Here is a 14,544-nt window from a genome sequence, read left to right as displayed (position 1 = left end):
TTTACCTTCAGATTACTCTTTAAAAATCATCTTATTGTTCTTATGTTCAACCTGGACCCTCTAGTTTATTCTCCTCAAGTCTCAGAGGAGGTTCTAAATTAAAATCTGTTCAGAAACCACGGTTTCCTCTACAGGGAAACAAAAAGAAGAAACAGACACATGAAGCAGACTGGCCGACTGGTTCCTTTCTGTGTGGAGTTTGCATGTTCTCCCTGTGTCTGCGTGGGTTCTCTCCAGGTTCTCCAGCTTCCTCCCACCTCCCAGGTGTGAGTGTCTCTGTGTGTTAGCCCTGTGATAGACTGGAGACTAAACCAATGACAGCTGGGATAGGCTCCAGCAGACCCCACGACCCTTAACAGGACTAAGCAGGTACAGAAGATGAATGAATGAATGAAAATTCAAGCATCATTTTTAGATCGAATTCCAGTTCCTGACTTTGAAAAGACATTTTTGAGAAGCGGAAGTAGGTTCAATGTGAGTGAGTTTATCTTGACAGACTGATTCATCTCTTCCTGCTTCATGCACAAGTTCCAGTCAATCACATGGGCTGCTCTGTTACACACACAGAGTAATGCTGCCCTTCCCTGGACAAATACAAGTACTACAATAACACGCACTCACTCACTAACACCTAACCCTAACTTCATTAATATTTGCCCTGAAAACAAGTCGTAATCAGTTTTGGTATAGCATGCTGAGTGATGTCTATCTGTCCATCTATCCCCAGGCTTGTCCACACTGGAAAGAAGAAATAAATTTTCTGCTGCTAATGTAGCAGCATTAAGTTAGATATTTATTATTGTTAATAATAATTCTCATTAACTTCTTTCTTTTCCTGGAGGAATAACTTCCTAACACATTGCCACTGCTGTAGTTTAAAGTTTGTCAGCCTGCGAGCTGAGAGTGGTGCTCATAAACACATCATGTAGTGAGTGTGATCCTCACAGATAAACTGGAGAGGGGAGGAGCTCACCTGAGCAGGTGATCAAGTTTGATGAGAACAGGAAGAGAACTCTGAAATCAGATCAGAGTTTATTTTGAGTGGACAGAAGAAGGTTGAACAGTGAGACAGGGTGAGTGTTAACACAACATTATTATCATTTGAGTCAGTTTTCTCTTTATGGACTGTGGAGGGAAGAAGATTCACGAACTTCTGACCATAAAGAAGTTGGGAGAGCAGAGCAGAGTCTCCAGGATCCAGATGTCTGTCCATGAAGAGTCCAGACTTCATGGTCCAGACTTCAGTGATGAATCTGGACCTTAAGACACAAAGTAAGAGAACTGCTACAAACGGCTGGGACAGTGTTTAGTGTTGAGGACCTGCAGCTTCCTGTTTCTTCTGTCACATCAGGTTAATAATACTGAGCTCATCTGTTTAATGTGAAATGATCTAAAGCAACATTTGGACTTTTACACGTTTCTGTTAAAAACCTGACAGGAATTTTATAGATCTCATTAACTAAAGGTTCATGGTGGAAGAGTAAATCAGTCACAAAGAAGAAGCAGCATTCTGGAAGACTCTTTAAATCATTAAAGCTTCAACATGTTCCTGTGGTTTTCTGACCACACTAATATAAACGTAGCATTCAATAACTACAGCTCCCATTAGTCTTTAGCACAAAGGAATGTAGTTGAACTTGACTGAGCAGAACAGGTTGGATCAGTTTTGGATGTCTTACCGTCCTCACGCCTGAGGGTGCCTGGACTGGTTGCTACACAGCTATGAATGACTGTGGATCAGTAAGAAACAAACACAGTTTCAGCAGTGTGCATCTCAAGCACCTTTTTATTCTGTCTGGTATGAGAGTAACATGTCAAACATTTCAGTTCACATTCAACTGGCTAATTAATAACCTTAATATCAGGCAAATGCATTGAGCTGCATTGATAAATATATCGAAATAATCAAACTATCTGGGCGACACAGTGGTGTGGTGGTGATCCCTCCCAGCCAGAAGGTTCTGGGTTCTAATCCAGGCCGACTGGTTCCTTTCTGTGTGTAGTTTGCATGTTTTCCCTGTGTCTGCGTGGGTTCTCTCCAGGTTCTCCAGCTTCCTCCCACCGTCCAAAGACATGCTGGTTAGGTTCATTGGTGATTCTAAATTGGCCGTAGGTGTGAGTGTCTCTCTGTGTTAGCCCTGTGATAGACTGGAGACCTGTCCAGGGTGGACCCCCCCTCTAGACCAATGACAGCAGGGATAGGCTCCAGACCCCCATGACCCTTCACAGGACAAGAGGTTACAGAAGATGAATGAATGAATGAATAATCAAACTGTCCTAAATACACTGACATGACGAACAAAAACGTCACATACAGTACCTATAGCAACGTGCCCACATGCATTTCATCCATCCCTGACATAAATTTCTCGAGCGCCACAAACCACCACAAACTTATAATAATCATGTTTCAAGCTCACTGCATCAAAACCAAATACTTGCTCTTCACAGTGTTGGTGGTGAAAACAATATGTAACACGCATGAATTAGGTTCAAACCCGTTGGAGCACTTTTCAACCTCATGAGTGTGACTGAATGTTTTTCCGTTGTTTAGGCACTATGCTGACCAGTTTGAAGTTGTTTTCACATTGTTTTACATACCTGTGGAACAGTAAGGAAGAACCAAGGTTTCAGCAGTGTGCACAGATCACACAGTGAATAATAATTCACAATTTCCCTCAACAGGAACAGAAAATTACTTGTTAAAAACTACAAGAGCAGCTGGAGTTCCAGAATATTTTAGTCCTGCTTGTTAAGGCACTGGAGATGAATGAACTCACCTCCATTAATAGATTAGGGATGGAGACAGAGCACAGGGAGGGATCGATGAGGAGAGAGAGAGGAGACTAAAACCAAAGTCCAAGCTCAGGAGGTCTAGACACAGACTGGGCAAATATTAAGATTCAAGGATTTAATGGAACCGTACTTCAAACAGAAAATACTAAATGACTGGAGATTAAAGAAAAGTGTAAATATTGTTGATGAGTCTGTCCATCATGTCATTATTTTATAGGAATGTTCTGTAGGCAACAAAGACATGCTGCCACAGGAGGACAGACTGAGTTCTCTGAGTCCTCCTTGTATTCTGGTAACCAGGTTTCTGGTTGAATGAAGAAATCAGCTGACTGGAGAAGACTGATTGTAACTGAAGTTGATGTAAACTCACTGAGTGTTACTGGTTTACCTCTCAGACTGACTCAAGTCCAGAAGATAGAGGAAGAGGAGGACGGAGCAGAGTCTACAGTATCCAGTGACTGGTCCAAAGATAAACCTCCAGACTTCGGTGAAGAACCTGGACCCTCAGACACAAAGTAAGAGAACTGCTACTAACTCATTTATGACTCATTTTAAATCACTTCTGTCAGTTCCAGTAGACTTTCTGTCCCTGATGGTTGATTAATTTTTCTAAAATATATTTGCTGATATATTTGAATTGGTTTTTGTGACTCAAACATAAATAATGAGTCCTGTCTTCCTCTCAGCTTCTCTGACAGCTGTCAGTCACCTAGAAAAGATGTAATCTAATCTCAGAGGACTGTTACAAACATGAAACCATCTCATTATCTGCAGTAGCTGTAGTTTGTGTGTTTACTGCTACTGAAATGACTTTATCTCAGAGTTTATCAGTGACTGATGAGAATAAAACATGTTTGATTTTGTAGAGGTCAGTACCACAGACAGAGAGCAGAGTCTACAGTATCCAGCTGTCTGTCTCTGAAGAGTGACAGGTCCAGATATGAACCTCCAGAATTCAGTGAAGAACATGGATCCTCAGACACAAAGTAAGAGACTGTTTCTACTGTAAACTGACCTGATGGAAGATGATGATTTTAGGATGAAGCAGAAATGTTCTTCTGAAAGATTTATAGTCATGATGCAGATGTTTTAGTGCAGGTAGGTAAGATCCTAGTCTGGGTTTTAGAACCAGGAAGTACTGATGGTATTTCTGTAGTAAAACACCTGAGAACCTCCATTTCAGAATGTCCACTCATCAATATTCAGATATATTTGTCCTAATGTTGAAGTCTGTGAAGATTTTCAATCTGCAAATGATTTTAGTGATGAAGAAATGACAGAGAGAGGAAGAGGAGTCCTGCTTTGTGTCAGGACGTCCTGAAGGATCCAGTCTCTAGCAGCTGTGGACACTGGTTCTGCAGACAGTGCATCACCTCATACTGGGACCAGTCTGCTTCATCTGGAGACTCCTCCTGTCCCCAGTGTGGAAAAAGATCCAGAACAAGTAAGACTGTACATCTGTCTGCCGATGGACTCTTTTGTGGAAACCTGTTGATTTAATCCAGACATTATTTTATTCACTTTACTCATAAATCAGCTTTGCTAATTACTGCCAATGCAAATGAAATGGTTCTTGCTGCTGAGACCAACCAGTGGAAGGCTTTTATTATGAAACAATTGCCAGTTATCAGTTATCATGATGTCACATCCTGTTTTTATAGCATCAAAAGGAAACTAAACTACGTAAAAAGAAACTTCTTGGAATAAATGGACAGCTGAACCTACATCATCATCATATAAACCTAAAACGACAGAAGCCATATTTGGGAAAAATTATTTGATGTGTAGTGCTTTAGTTGGGCCCAAGTCATACCCACTAACATGGCGGTGGAGGCTGATGATCTATACTGCAGCCAGCCACCAGAGGGTACTCTACATGGTTTAGCTTCACTTTTGGAGCTGTGCTGTTTTCCTACAGTTTCTACAGTCTATGATTAGTCATTTGTCATGAGCAGTATTTTGTTGGTGGTGCTATTAAAAATGAGAGGTGAAAATATAGTATATTACTAGAGTGGAAGATCAGTCTTGAATGATACAGCGAGGCAGGAAGAACCACAGAGAGCTATTGAAGTTCATTCTCTACTGTCAAACATTGACACATCACATTAGAAGCTGAAATAAAAAAAAAAGAGCAATTCTAATGTTTAATCCAAAATCTTTTCATTGTGAGAAGAAAAAACTCTTCACAACAGTGATTCTTAACCATTGGGCCGCGGCCCACTGTTGGGCCGCGAGCGCCAACTACTGGGCCGCAAAACATTTTCAGTTCTGCACTTGTGGGCCTCGAGGGCCGCGGGACCGCAATGCAGCCAGTTGTTTAGCTCGCTCCAATGAGCAGCAGCAGAAGAAGCCAGCTGCGATCTTTTCCCTTACGTGATGGAGAAGTTTTTAAACAAAAAAAAATAAGATGAAAGTGATGCCAACCCCTCCTAAAAGGCTAAATTTGTGCGCAACCCTGACTTAATTAAGTTCGGCTTTGTGAATGGAGGTAGCGAAGGATGGACTGTTGTCCTGAATAATAAATAAGGGACACCTCATTGGCAGGGCCGGCAGACCCTTCACCCTTCCAGGTGCGGTCATTTTTTTTAGTGTGTGAAACGATTTTTTTTTTTTTAACTATTTGACTCGAACCTGAATTGAATTAGATGCATATTTTTGAGTGAACACACAGAAAACAAATGATCTTTTTCAGTAAATTCTTAGTAAGCGACAGTACCTCGACCAATGAGATGAGCGGGATTCCTGCTGTCAGCTCATTGGTCACAGAGCAGGAGACGGCCTGGGATAAGTTTACCGTAAATGTTCATATAGCGTCCTGTTGTTCATTTATTCCATTGACATTTTACACACTATTTTTGATTCTCACGGTAATACGGGACAAAGTGCGTCCTGTTTCAGCGCCATACGCGAGGCGTACTTTAGTTTCTAAATACGGGACGATTCTGTTTTTCAAGGCACGGTTGGCAACCCTAGTGACTGTTGTTACTGTTCATTTGTCACAGATTTGAAGAGTAACTACTAGTTCTGGCATGCAAAAATGAAGACTGCTAAATTGTCAATTTCATCAGTAGGTTATAAGGCAATATTTTAATTTGCACTTTATTTATATTTTATTTACAGTTTATTTAATTTGAAACTTTTATTTTGAATGTATTTATTACCACAGAGTTTTATTTATCAGAATTTCTCATAGTTTTTTTTTTTTTTTTAGAGTCTATCTAAATCTAAATATTGAGCCTTGAGCCTTTATATTTGTTCTTGTAGCAACTTGATATGTTATAATTGCTATACTGTTCAGTGTTGCTGTATGTGCAGGTTTACACACAGGATATAATTTAATGTCTTTGAGATGGTCACAGTGTATCATATCATTTATTTCACAAGGTTTTAGCTTGTTAAACTATCACTATCTTGATTTAGTTATTGGTTACAAATCAAACCAAGACACGGATCAATTAAAATGAAAGTGTTAATATTTGAATGGGCCCCGGACCACTTTGTACTGGGAAAATTGGGCCCCGCAGTCAAAAAGGTTAAGAACCCCTGCTTTACAACACATTTAAAAGTCAGTTTCCTGTTCTTTGTGACTTCAGACTGTGATGAGTGTTTTCTTTCTGTCTCATGTTTGTTCTTCTTTCCAGCAGATGTTGGTCTGCAGGAGGTTTTAGATGAACATAAGATCAGTCTGAGGAGGAGATGTGAACATGTGACTGAAGGAAGTGATGTAACAGGAAGTGGAACCCTCCTCAACAGGATCTACACTGAGCTCTACATCACAGAGGGACAGAGTGAAGACGTTAATACTCAACATGAGGTGAAGCAGCTTGAGACAGCTTCCAAGATGAAGGCCCTGCATGACACTCCAATCAAGTGCCACGACATCTTTAAAGCCTTACCTGACCAACAGACACACATCAGAGTGGTTCTGACCTACGGCGTCGCTGGTGTAGGAAAAACCTTCTCAGTGCAGAAGTTCACTCTGGACTGGGCAGAGGGTTTGAAAAACCAAGATGTCAGTGTGGTGATTGTGCTTTCGTTCAGGGAGCTGAACTTGATCAAAGATGAGCAGTACAGTCTTCTCAAGCTGCTCCATGTTTTCCATCCAACATTATAGAAGGTCACAGCAGAGGAGCTGGCTGTCTGTAAACTTTTGTTCATCTTTGACGGCCTGGATGAAAGCAGACTTTCATTGGACTTCAACAACAGTGAGGTTGTGTCTGATGTCACACAGAAGGCATCAGTCAACCTGCTGCTAACAAACCTCATCAAGGGGAAACTGCTTCCCTCGGCTCTGGTCTGGATCACTTCCCGACCTGCAGCAGCCAATCAGATCCCTCCTACATGTGTTGACAGGGTAACAGAAGTACGAGGCTTCACTGACGCCCAGAAGGAGGAGTACTTCAGGAGAAGGTTCAGTGATGAAGAGCTGTCCAGCAGAATCATCTCCCACATCAAGACATCCAGGAGCGTCCACATCCTGTGTGGAGTCCCAGTCTTCTGCTGGATCACTGCTACAGTTCTGGAGCACATGTTGACTACAGAGCAGAGAGGAGAGCTGCCCAAGACCCTGACTGACATGTACTCACACTTTGTGATGGTTCAGACAAAGAGGAAGAAGAACAAGTACCATGAGGGACATGAGACGAGTCCACAGGAGCTGATGGAGGCTGACAGGGAAGTTCTTCTGAAGCTGGGGAGGCTGGCGTTTGAACATCTGGAGAAAGGAAACATCATGTTCTACCAAGAAGACCTGGAGCTCTGTGGTCTTGATGTGACAGCGGCCTCAGTTTACTCAGGAGTTTGTACAGAGATCTTCAAAAGAGAGAGTGTGATCTTCCAGAAATCAGTCTACTGCTTTGTTCATCTGAGCGTTCAGGAGTTTCTGGCTGCAGTCTACATGTTCCACTGTTACACCAACAAGAAGACAGTGGTGCTGGAGGACTTCATGGGGAAAGAATACCAACAGAATAAATCAAACTTGTTGTTTCTCAAGAATATTGCTAAACAGTTTGGAAAGGAGCCCAGCTTTGTCTCAACTCTGGATGACTTCCTGTATGGAGCCATGGACAAATCCCTGCTCAGTAGAAATAGTCACCTGGACCTGTTTGTTCGCTTCCTTCATGGCCTCGCTCTGGAGTCCAACCAGAGACTCTTAGGAGGTCTGCTGGGCCAGACAGAGAACAGTCCAGAAATCATCCAGAGAGCCATCAACAACCTGAAGAAGATGAACACTGATAAAATCTCTCCTGACAGAAGCATCAACATCTTCCACTGTCTGATGGAGATGAACGACCTCTCAGTTCATCAGGAGATCCAAGAGTTCCTGAAGTCAAAGAACAGATCAGAGAAACTCTCTGAGATCCACTGCTCAGCTCTGGCCTACATGCTGCAGATGTCAGAGGAGGTTCTGGATCAGTTGGACCTGGATCAGTACAACACATCAGAGGAGGGACGACAGAGACTGATCCCAGCTGTGAGGAACTGCAGAAAGGCTCGGTGAGTCCTGATGTGATCATTAACAGAATCAATCAGTGGAGATTAGTAGTTTAGTTCTTCAGATATACACAGGATTACATTATTGTCATTATTCTTAGTTTTACCTAAAACATTGTACATCAGTTGAGTTGATTTCTGAAGCTGTTTAAAATGCTGTGAGTGTAAAAATGTAGATTCTTTTAGTTGCTTGTGATTTTTGTCAGTATCTATTATGTTTTTCATTCATTCATTTCCATGGGCTTATCCGATGTCGGGTCGCGGTGACAACAGGCTAAGTAAGGAACTCCAGAATAACCGTTACACAGTAACACATTCCAGTTCTTCCCGGGGAACCAAGAGGTGTTCCCAGGCTAGATGAGATATATAATCCCTCCAGTTCTAGGTCTGCCACAGGTTCTCCTCCCAGCTGGCCCTGCCCAGTAAACCTCCAAAGGCAGGTGCCCAGGGGGCATCCGAACAAGATGCCCAAACCACCTCAGCTGGCCCCTTTCAATGAGAATGTCCAAGCTTCTCACCCTATCTGTAAGACTGAGCCAAGCCACCATTCATAGAAACCTCATTTCAGCCGCTTGTAACCGCGATGCCATTCTTTCGGTCACTACTCACAGTACATGACCATAGATGAGGATTGGAACAGAGATAGACTGGTAAATCGAAAGCTTTGCCTTTCAGCTCAGCTCCTTTTTTTACCACGACAGTTCAATACAGCGCCCGCATTACTGCAGCCGCTGCACCAAACCGTCTGTCCATCTCCCTCTCAATTTTACCATCACTTGCAAACAGCACCCCGAGATACTGAACTCCCTCGCTTGAGGGAGGAACTCACCCCCAACCCAGAGGAGAAAATTCAACATTTTCTGGCAGAGCATCATAGCCGCGGACTTGGCAGTGCTGACCCTCATCCCAACCGCTTCACTATCGGCTGCAAACCGCCCCATGGCGTGCTGGAGGTCACGGCCTGATGCAGCCAACAGAAACACATCATCTGCTAAAAGCAGGGACGCGATTCTGGGGTGCCCATCCCAGACCCCCTCCTCATCATGGCTGCGTCTTGAGATCCTGTCCATGAATACCATGAACAGGACCGGAGACAAGGGACAGCCTTGGCGGAGTCCAACACCCATGGGAAAGGTGCTTCACTTTATGCCGAGGATTCTGACACAGCTCTCACTTTGGTTATATAGGGACCGGATGGTTCATAACAATGGCCCCTGTATCCCATACTCCCTCAGTACTCCCACAAAGTTCCCTGGGGAACACGGTCATAGCCTTCTCGAAGTCAACAAAACATATGTAGACTGGTCTGTCAAACTCCTATGATCGGCTAAGCAGCTCTGAAAAGGTAAAGAGCTGCTCCATTGTTCAGGCCCGAAAGGCCTAATTCAGCTTGATGGCTTTCCTTACTACTGGTGTCTACAAGCAGGTTCGAAGGTCACCGCCACGGCAGGTACAGACAACCTTCTGGTCGCAGCTCCCACTAGCTGCTCCTGCAATAGAGTATTTGAACATATCGCATGGAGGTAACCTTCTCATTCTTTGGGGAAAACTCCAGCCCAGACTTGTGAGTATACAGTCATAGCTGACAGTAGTAGGTAGCAAAGAGAGATCATCTCTCCAACTGGAACTGTTCACTGAGTTCAACTCATTCTAAATGTTCTGGAGTCAAAGTGAAGAAATGTTTTCATCAACCAGATGTCTTCATTCTGACTGTGTGGATCAAATCACACTGACAGACTGTGGACAGTATGGAAGCCTAAATGTAAATCCATTTTCCCTCCTTCATCTACAAGATGAAAGCAGAACATAGATTGTCATTAAAAGTCTGCAGCTGTGAGAGAGACTGAAGAGAGTCATTATGTCATGTCAACAGAGGTGGGAGGTAAAGGAGTACAAATACTTCGTTACTGTACTTAAGCAGATTTTTCAGGTATCTGTACTTTACTTGAGTATTTCTTTTCTGTCAACTTTTTACTTTTACTCCCTACATTTGTACACAAATATCTGTACTTTCTATTCCTTACATTGGAAAAATAGGGTTGTTACTTTTCAACCTCCATGGATGACATCACGTGACATGATCAGACATGACAAGAGCATTGGGCTAGAGAGGGAAAGTCGATGATGCACTCACAAAATGACTGGCCTGTTGATAAATATTGAAGGTGCCTGTTATCAGTGAAATTCACAGGGGACTGACAAACTGAGCCTAGAATTAGACCAGTCGCTTTATATTTAGTAAAAAGGCTAAAGGCCACTCTTTGAGAAGTACTGGTCTAATCTGAAAAGAATAAATAATAATTATAATAATAATAATTCAGGTATGGTGTGGTTTCTGTGGTTTAATTAGCTTTTTTAACATTTTTTGGAAGCCAGTTTACGATGTTAGCAATGCTTTGGGAACACATCATTTTGATAGTATATAGCTAACGCTAGCTCGCTCTCGGTTTAAAAACAACCCAATAACCCTCAATTTATTATTAAAAATTATCCATGCTGATGCAGGATCTCTGGTCAGTTCAGTCTAGATTATTCTGCTAGAACCTTTTTCATTTTGCAAAATTATCAACAGGTGAATTGTTTCTTTAATGGCAAAATAATTTTTACTTTTTACTGAAGTACATTTCAGAGCCTGTACTTTCTTACTTGTACTTGAATGGAGTACTTTTTTACACAAATATCCATACTTCACTGTGTTTCATACTCATTCAGTCTGGATCTAGAATGTAAATGATCTGATTTGATAGCGTATTTTATATCTTTTCTAATCACAGACTCCCAAGATGTGGACTCTCAGAGACTCACTGTGAAGTTGTGGCCTCAGCTCTGAAGTCCAACCCTTCCTATCTGACAGAGCTGGACCTGAGTAATAATTACCTGAAGGATTCATTAGTGAAGAATCTGTCTGCTGGACTGGAGAGTCCAAACTGTAGACTGGAGACTCTGAGGTCAGTTCACTGACTGGAGCTGTTGTAGGTTTTCTTTATCTATTCAATTCAAATCATTAACTGATGCGTCAAATGTTCTTTCGTTAATAAATGTTCAGTATTTCCATGAGTACAAATCTGAAGAAGTTTTTTGTTTTTCTCAAATGTTGTGTTTTTCCAAATGGCTGCATAATAGTTTTTCCTTGTGGCTCCAAATAGAAGTGAAAGACTTGAGCAGAGTTCATTTAAAGGTGACAGAAGTGGAGTCATGTCAGGGAGATGATGTGAGCCTCCACAGGTTCATGTTGTTTCCATCACTCAGTGAAGATGAAGTCAGTACTGATGAGGCTGTAGAGTGTGTGAGGATGTGAATGAGGCTGTTGAACATCTGATGATAGCAGATAAAAACAGGCTGCAAAGAATCTTAGAGAGAGAGGTCAGAGAAAGAAGAGAAAGACATGAATGGAAAACTTGATAAAGGTGAAGATAGGAACTGTGATGATGTTGATGGGATCAGAAGCTGACATGGCTGCTACAGAGACAAGCCACACAGCTGCTGTGGTGAGGTGTGTGTTAAAGCAGAGTCCTAAACAGCAGCCTAACACAGGCCTAAACATCCCAACAAAGCAGGATTCAGGCTCAGTGTGAGGATTTCAAACAGAAGCTGAAGAAGAGACAGGACTCTATTGGAATGACTGCAGAAAGAAGGCAGGTGAGACCAGTCATAGTGTTTGTGATTTAGAGCCAGAACAGAGTTTGTGTTACTGAACAAATCACACTCTGTTTCAGAATCATCAACTATTTTATCTCTCAGAGGTTAAACATGGAGTGTGTGAAGATATCTCTGATCAGTAAAGTTTGAACTGCAGCACAAACTCCCAGATCTTCTGGTGCTCATTTGAACCTGACAAAAGGTTGAGCTCATTTCCAGAGTCGAGGGTCTCTGACTACAAAGGCTCAGTCTCCTCTGGTTTTCAGCCTCCACCCAGGAATTAGTAACAGAGCTCTACTGGAGGAGGTTTAACATGTCAGAGATACAATCAGGGACGTCATACCAGACTGAAAGTTATCATTGAAACTTTAACATCTGTTCTAAAATACACAGAGAAGAAGTGAAGGGATGCTACAACTGGTGTTACTGGATTTCTTCACTAAATTATGATTGTAGAAGACATGATGAAGATCCAAAATAACAGAAGGACAAAGGCAGTCAAACACGTCTGATTAGATTTTTTCTACATTTTTTGTTCTTTATTCAGATTGAGTTGGTGTAGGATGTCAGAGAACAGCTGTGATTCTCTGGGACCAGCTCTGAAGTCCAACCCCTCCCATCTGACACATCTGGACCTCAGTAGGAACTACCTGAAGGATTCAGGAGTGAAGCAGCTGTGTGGTTTTCTGGAGAGTCCAGACTGTAGGCTGGAGACTCTGGGGTCAGTACAGTAACTTTTATTGTTGTAGATCTCATATGTTTAATCACCAATTGAATCTAATTTATTTTCATATAAAATTTTATTGTTCCTCAAACTGAAGACAAACACATTTCAGTAACTGTAAAATGTTGATAGCTGCATTCCTGGTCAACACACACAGATGAGATCATGTGTTCAGATGCAGGTGTTTGAATTGTGGTTAGTGTCTGAGCTTCCTGCTGTTTCATCATCATTCAGTCACACTTCATTTGGTGTAAAACCTGCTGTGATCCATGTATCAGTCCATTCTCTCTGAACCACAGCTGCTGGAAGGAAATCACACACCTCACACTGTCACATATTCCTGCCTGTAGAAGACATGATGAAGATTCACAATAACAGAAGGACAAAATCAGTCAGACGTGTCTGAGTAGATTTGATCTACACCTTTTATTCTTTATTCAGATTGTGGAGCTGCTGGTTGTCAGAGATCAGCTGTGATTATCTGGGACCAGCTCTGAAGTCCAACCCCTCTGTAGACTGGAGACTCTGAGGTCGGTTCACTGACTGGAGCTGTTGTAGACTGATATGTTTAATCTGTTAAATCTGTTGAAAGTGAACCTCATTTACTTCTGTATTAAACTGTATTGTTCCTCCAACTGACGACAAATACATATTCATTTGAATAACTGTATACTGCTGATAGCTGCTTTCCTGGTCAGCACACACAGATGAGATCATGTGTCCAGATGCACGTGTTTAATCTTTTATTCTTTATTTAGATTGTGTCGCTGCAGGTTGTCAGAGATCAGCTGTTATTCTCTGGTCTCAGCTCTGAAGTCCAACCCCTCCCATCTGAAAAATCTGGACCTGAGTAAAAGCTGTCTGAAGGATTCAGGAGTGAAGCAGCTTCTTGATCTTAAGGAGAGTCCGGACTATAAACTGGAGACTCTGATGTAAGTAGAGGGTTACAGTCAGGCCATGCTGCTTTCATAAGTATTCTCCTAAACACAGTTAATATCAAAGCAAAGATCCAGTGTTTCCTGTAAACCTGCAGCTTCTCGATGAAGCTGTGTGAGGAGAAAAGAGAGAGCTTCAGGATTGAACAGAAAGACATAGACAGAGACAACAGTTTGCCAGAAGCTTGTTGTGATCATGTGTTTGAGCTGATGTGAAGATGACTCTTGTTGTCAGAGGGTGGTTCACTCTACACCATGAGATGAAGTTGTTCACCAGATTCTTGTACTCCTGCTTTTGTCCATCCCTGATACACCCACAATTGAAGTGTCATCTGAGAACTTCTCCATATGACATGACTCTGTGTTGTACTTTAAGTCCGAGGTGTACAGGGTGAATAGGACGTGCAGTTCCCCAACCTGACATACTGAGGTCTCCCAGTGACATAGTCCGCTCTCCAGGAAATGAGGTGTGTGTCCACTCCTATCTCTATTAGCTCGTCTCTCAGTAACAGGGGCTGGATGGTGTTGAATCCACTGGAAAAGTCAAAAACATGATGATGGCATCCTCCACCCCCACCTTTTCCTGATACGCAAACTGCAGTGTGTCTAGAGAGTGGTGGACCTGGGGCCTAAAATGATGATGGAACAGCCTCTGCATCGTTTTCATGATGCTGGATGTCAGGGCGACCGGTAGTCGTTTATCTCCCTCCAGTGTAGCTTTGTGGGGACAGGGAGGATGCATGATGTCTTCCACTGCAGGGGGACCCTCCTAAGGTGTATGCTCTGGTTAAATACATGCTGAATGGTTCCCCCAGCTCAAAAGCACATGCTGTGAGTAATTGTGGGGACATTCCGCCTTGATGTCACTAGTGATCTAGGGCTTATTGTTGGGGAAGCAGCGCGCAGTTATGGTGGGAACTACAATATCCATACAGAAGTTGATGTAGTCCCCTTCTA

The 14,544-nt window shown here is 42.5% G+C and overlaps 1 protein-coding gene and 1 pseudogene across 2 annotated transcripts in view; both read left to right on the top strand.

The window, feature by feature from the left end:
* The first annotated feature begins 2,399 nt into the window (after window positions 1-2,399).
* The window catches only part of LOC311488306 (protein NLRC3-like), a 74,483-nt gene continuing 62,338 nt past the window's right edge, over window positions 2,400-14,544 (top strand). The window contains exons 1-2 of the mRNA XM_084544936.1: window positions 2,400-3,311; window positions 3,663-3,782. Of these exons, the coding sequence (XP_084401062.1) occupies window positions 3,109-3,311; window positions 3,663-3,782 (323 nt within the window). The 5' untranslated portion in view covers window positions 2,400-3,108. The remainder of the gene's footprint in view (window positions 3,312-3,662; window positions 3,783-14,544) is intronic.
* Window positions 4,618-13,644, top strand: LOC311488704 (protein NLRC3-like; annotated as a pseudogene). Its single transcript, XR_014699931.1, has 6 exons — window positions 4,618-4,663; window positions 6,390-8,292; window positions 11,064-11,237; window positions 12,476-12,649; window positions 13,094-13,182; window positions 13,411-13,644. The product of XR_014699931.1 is annotated as a protein NLRC3-like (transcript).

This window comes from Chelon labrosus (assembly GCF_963514085.1).
Source record: "Chelon labrosus genome assembly, chromosome: 5".
Lineage (NCBI taxonomy): Eukaryota > Metazoa > Chordata > Actinopteri > Mugiliformes > Mugilidae > Chelon > Chelon labrosus.
The sequence above is the reverse complement of the archived record's forward strand: the minus strand, read 5'-3'. Positions and strand labels throughout refer to the sequence as shown.